The sequence below is a fragment of the Trichomycterus rosablanca genome, chromosome 5 (assembly GCF_030014385.1).
Source record: "Trichomycterus rosablanca isolate fTriRos1 chromosome 5, fTriRos1.hap1, whole genome shotgun sequence".
NCBI lineage: Eukaryota > Metazoa > Chordata > Actinopteri > Siluriformes > Trichomycteridae > Trichomycterus > Trichomycterus rosablanca.
Window position 1 is genome coordinate 39048473 of NC_085992.1, and position 4879 is coordinate 39053351.

Genomic DNA, 4879 nt, shown 5'->3' on the forward strand with positions numbered 1-4879 from the left:
TAATAGAGTTGGTTTTTAAACACAGGTTAATTTCAATAGTATGGACTAGCCTGGTGTGTTGCACTGCTGTCTGCGCTTTTCATTCAGCAAATTCACACAGTGCTCAATTTGTTTAATTTTCTGAACTTTTCTAAACCTCTAATAATATCTTAGGTAAAGAGATTTCTTTTATTGAATTTCCTGTTCAGTAATAACACGGGGGGGGGGGGGGGGGGGGGGGCGGGGATCGAACCCAGGACCTTCTTGCTGTGAGGCAACAGTGCTACCCACCAAGCCACCGTGCCGCCTCAGTAATAACAAGATGTGGCAAATATTTTGAAAGCACAGAGCACAAGAGATGAAAGAAAACATCAGAAGAGCCTTGTGGTCAAATTGTATAGTTTATTATTTTAATAAAAATATTTCAACAATTTAGTTTAAAATAAAAATAGAATATTAGGAATATTTAACACGTTGTAAATAATATAAATCATATCATTTGCACATTTACATTATCAGCATCCTGTCATGCAGCACCTGGCCTTACAATACTAATATTACAGAATTGATAAGCTCAGTTAAGTGCCACTTCCAAGTACATATTTACAATACAGTAATTTACTGCAAATAACTGCTTATAGTTCCCTTATAAAGGGAAACAACAATCTGCCTTTTAATGACCCTGAAGAAGAAACAAGTCTCTCTTCAGTAACAGAGTTCTGGATTGAATCTTCCACACAGTGTGCTTTTTCTGCATCAGTCCAGGAAATATGATCAATCCCTTTAATGGAGCATCCTTCCTTCCTGGGTGTCAGTTTTCCTTCCGCATATGTCCATGCATACACATTTCATACTGAAGGTGTTGTAAATGCTTGTGTGTGTCTATTTAAATGCGTATGCCCACAAAAGCCAGCTGTCCACAATGTGTTTTGTTAGCTTAGCCAGACTGGCATGTGTGGAGCTTTCTGGCAGCTTTGTTTGTATTGTTTTTGCCGGGCTGCTGTTGCTGCAATAAAAGCTGTTGCTGGCTTTCTGCCCCCGTGGCCCGCTCTTTCTGGACTCGGCACACCAGGCCTTGGCTACAGTCGCAGCGCTGAAAGATCTCCACCGCTTGAGTGTTTTTGCGACGATGCGTGCACACCTGGCCCTCGGTCAGCACTGGCTTACAGATCTTCGACCAGAAGTGCCGGGCGCAGCACATACCTGGGCCACAATCTGAGGACCTCACACAGTCTTTAATTTCGCCACCTGAGTGAAACAAAGCTTGAGATTGTGAGATTACATTCAGAAAGCAGATTGTTTTAGTAAGTTAAAAGGCAGAATGAGAGATGTCTTTACCTTTCAGTATTTCCTGTTGTCTTGGGGAAACACTGGTTCTTTTACCCTGCTGTAGCTTCACTGTGCCGTTCCGATTATGTGTTCCAGTCAAAGTGATGCCATCTACCTTGCCAACCTGCTGGGTGCCATCTGTAATGCTGACAGTTTGTGTGGTATTTGCTTCACCTGCTTGACACACACCTGCAAGACAATATTAATGTCAGATGAGCAAAAAACAACAATATTTGTTTACCCTATTATAGGAAGTTTGCCACTGGTAGTTGTATATAAGGGATATCTAACACACCCATTAAATCCAGCAATCCTCATAAATAGTTCTGGATACATTTTTCTAGGGAACAAAAACTAGAGCTCTCATTAAAAATTATTTTACTAGGTAATACTTTTAGATTACCAGGGGTGCTATAATGGATTTTAAGATTCCCACTAAGATATAATTGTTGGACTAACATGGTGTCATGTGGTACACTGGTGCCCCTATATGTAAACCTTTCCTAAAGGGGTTGTAGGGTTCAGTTTAAAAGGTTCTTGCTTAGGTGTTGTTGATTTTTTTTATAGTTTAGTTTAATATGGCACTAATCGAGCCACTATATTGTGGCTTTTGCCTCAGTCATGTCCACTGCACAGTAAAGATTGTCAAGAGTACTAAAGGAATGTACATAAATAGGTTAATACTCAGGTGATTCATCCTCACAGGTACAATACTCCAAACACATTATGCAGTTTAACAGTTTATAAGTATAGCACTATTTCAGACAGTCCCAAGTAAGCAAGAAATTACAGTCCAAATAATGTACCAGAAACTGGCAGTCTATAATTATATAAAATAAGACATAGTTTTAAACACAGGACATTGTTTTTGCCGCTAACAGTGCATAATTCTGGAAATGTTGCCACTTTGCAGTTTCTGACAGTATAGAAGATTTAGCACATTCTGTTGTTTATAACAAGTATATAATGCTCATAATACTGAAGGAATTTGTCACATTACATATACTGTATAATGCACATAAAAACAAAACATTGCAGTTATGTCTGAGAGTGCTGTGGATATACAATGCACTTAAATTTATGAAATTCACAACAGTGGCACAGTGTCGCCTCACAGCAATTCACAGGGTTCAATTCCCCAACTCTGTGTGGAGTTTGGATGTTCCCCCTGTATTTTGAGTGGGTTTCCTCCGGATGCTCCGGTATACCCCCACAAACCTAAAGACATGCAGTCAGGAACGTTGGAGCCGCTAAAAATTAACATGAGTGTGTGTGTGCCCTGTGATGGATTGGTGACCTGCCTTTAGCCCAAATAATCAGACCCACCGCATCCCTGACCAGGATAAAGCAGTAGTAAAACAGACAATGAATAAAACAAAAGCAAATAAATCAGTGTGACTGTGTATTTATAAAGCAGTATTAGAACATGTCTATGCTTACATTTTTCCTGATAAGTTTCTTATTAGTTTTCTTGGCTAAGATTATAGTCAGGACAATCTATCTCTATCCACAAAATACATGGTACAGTGCTAAGGATTTACAAGGATATTTAAAACATATTGCACAATCTTGGAATGTTGCCACTTTTTTACCCATGTCTTAATAATCAATAAAAACATAATAGGTACAGGTCTGCTCCTACCTTCCAAAAACATGCAGAAGATGGACTGACTTTTCTAAACTGCCCATACATGTAAGAGTGTGAGTAAGTCTGTGAATACAAGTGTAGCCCTGGGATGGATAAGTACCCTATGTCAGTACCCAATCCTGGGATGGATTAGTACCCTGGTCATCCCTGTGTGTCTGGGTGAAGCCAGACGCTGGTGACCCTGACTAGGATGAGTGGTGAGAAAAATGAATGAATGAGCTACTGGTTTGTACCCAAAACTGTAGCCTAACATAAATACACTAAACCTGTAATGCAAAGTGCAGATAGATAGACAGACAGACAGACAGACAGACAGACAGACAGATATATACTTTATTGATCTATCTATCTGTCTGTCAGTCTATCTATCTGCACTTTGCATTACAGATTTAGTGTACCTATGTCAGGCTACAGTCATAGGTACACTAAACCTGTAATGCAAAGTGCAGATAGATAGACAGACAGACAGACAGACAGACAGATACTTTATTGATCTATCTATCTATCTATCTATCTATCTATCTATCTATCTATCTATCTATCTATCTATCTGTCTGTCTGTCTGTCTGTCTATCTATCTGCACTTTGCATTACAGGTTTAGTGTACCTATGTCAGGCTACAGTCATAGGTACACTAAACCTGTAATGCAAAGTATAGATAGATAGATAGATAGATAGATAGATAGATAGATAGATAGATAGATGGATAGATAGATAGATAGATAGATAGATAGATAGATAGATAGATAGATAGATACGTTATTGATCAATCTGTCTGTCTGTCTATCTATCTGCACTTTGCATTAGATGTTTAGTGTACCTATGTCAGGCTACAGTCATAGGTACACTAAACCTGTAATGCAAAGTGCAGTATTTAGGGAATTGGTAACAAGGTACATTATGGGCACATGGCAGGTGTCACTGAAGGGCATTAACTGATTTGTTCTCACCGTTGATACAGCGGTTCCCAGGGCAGCACATGGCACCGCGTCCACATCGCTTTCGGCGGTTACGGCACCGTTGACAAATCCCTCGAGAACAGAACTCAGTTTGACCGCAGATAACACCGACGCAGCTCGGCGCCTGAGATAGAAACAGAACAAGTGCTTAACTTTGTATTTTTTGTCATTTTAGGTAAGAAAACACACCAACGAAGATACTTTCACCTTTTACAGGTGTAACTAGGTTTAAAAAAAAGTTTAGTGAGTAAACAGAGGTAGTAAACATACTGCAGAGCGGGTACCGGCTGTCTGGTTTGCGGTGGCAGCATGCGGACTGGCACTGACGGCTTCAGCGACTCTCACTCCTTCAGTCTGCAGGTTCTTAATGGCGTTCCGGGACGCTGATCCAGGTACCGCGCTGCCGATAAACACAGACAGGTACACAGCCACGATCACAGACCAACCCAGCGCTTTCATCGTGCTATCCTGATCCGAGAGTTCCTCCGGTGCGCTGAAAGTAACCGCGGGATAAATAAACCAGTGAGTGAGATGAACGGTGTCCAGGATTAGGATGATGCTCCCGAGTGTCCGGCACAGCGTTGTGCGTGGAGAATGGCAGGGCAGCGTGGGTTTTATACACGTGCACTTTGTGGACACCCGCCCCTCCTCATTGTGGAGTCTAATGAGAACAGAAAAGTACCACTTAAACTGATATAGCATCTCTCTCTCTCTCTCTCTCTCACACACACACACACACACACACACACACACACACACAAACACACACACTTCATTTCAAAGAGTTTTATTAGCACAACCATTTCAGTAGTTACAGTATTGCTGAGACATTACATATTCAAATAACAAAAAAAAAAAAAACAATAAGAGAAAAGTAAAGAAGAAAGTCAGAAGCATTTAAAACAAATAAAGATTCAAAGTAGCTTTATTGGCATGACTAAAAAAAGAACAATGTTGTCAAAGC

At 40.4% G+C, this 4879-nt stretch overlaps 1 protein-coding gene across 1 annotated transcript; it reads right to left on the reverse strand.

The window, feature by feature from the left end:
• Positions 1–448: 448 nt before the first annotated feature.
• Positions 449–4374, reverse strand: dkk1a (dickkopf WNT signaling pathway inhibitor 1a). Its single transcript, XM_062996371.1, has 4 exons — positions 4186–4374; positions 3907–4039; positions 1318–1497; positions 449–1227 (listed from the first exon to the last, which is right to left on the reverse strand). Exons 1-4 carry the CDS (start codon positions 4372–4374, stop codon positions 917–919), a joined length of 813 nt encoding a protein of 270 aa, XP_062852441.1. The 3' UTR covers positions 449–916.
• Between the last annotated feature and the right edge of the window lie 505 nt (positions 4375–4879).

What these genes read in the sequence shown, in the direction of transcription:
- dkk1a (XM_062996371.1), bottom strand. Translation starts at nt 4,374, where the DNA reads ATGAAAGCGCTGGGTTGGTCTGTGATCGTGGCTGTGTACCTGTCTGTG. An exon ending in CAGCCGGTACCCGCTCTGCA is followed by an intron (nt 4,040 to 4,185) that starts GTATGTTTACTA and finishes TTTCTATCTCAG; the next exon opens with GCGCCGAGCTGCGTCGGTGT. An exon ending in TGGGAACCGCTGTATCAACG is followed by an intron (nt 1,498 to 3,906) that starts GTGAGAACAAAT and finishes ATTGTCTTGCAG; the next exon opens with GTGTGTGTCAAGCAGGTGAA.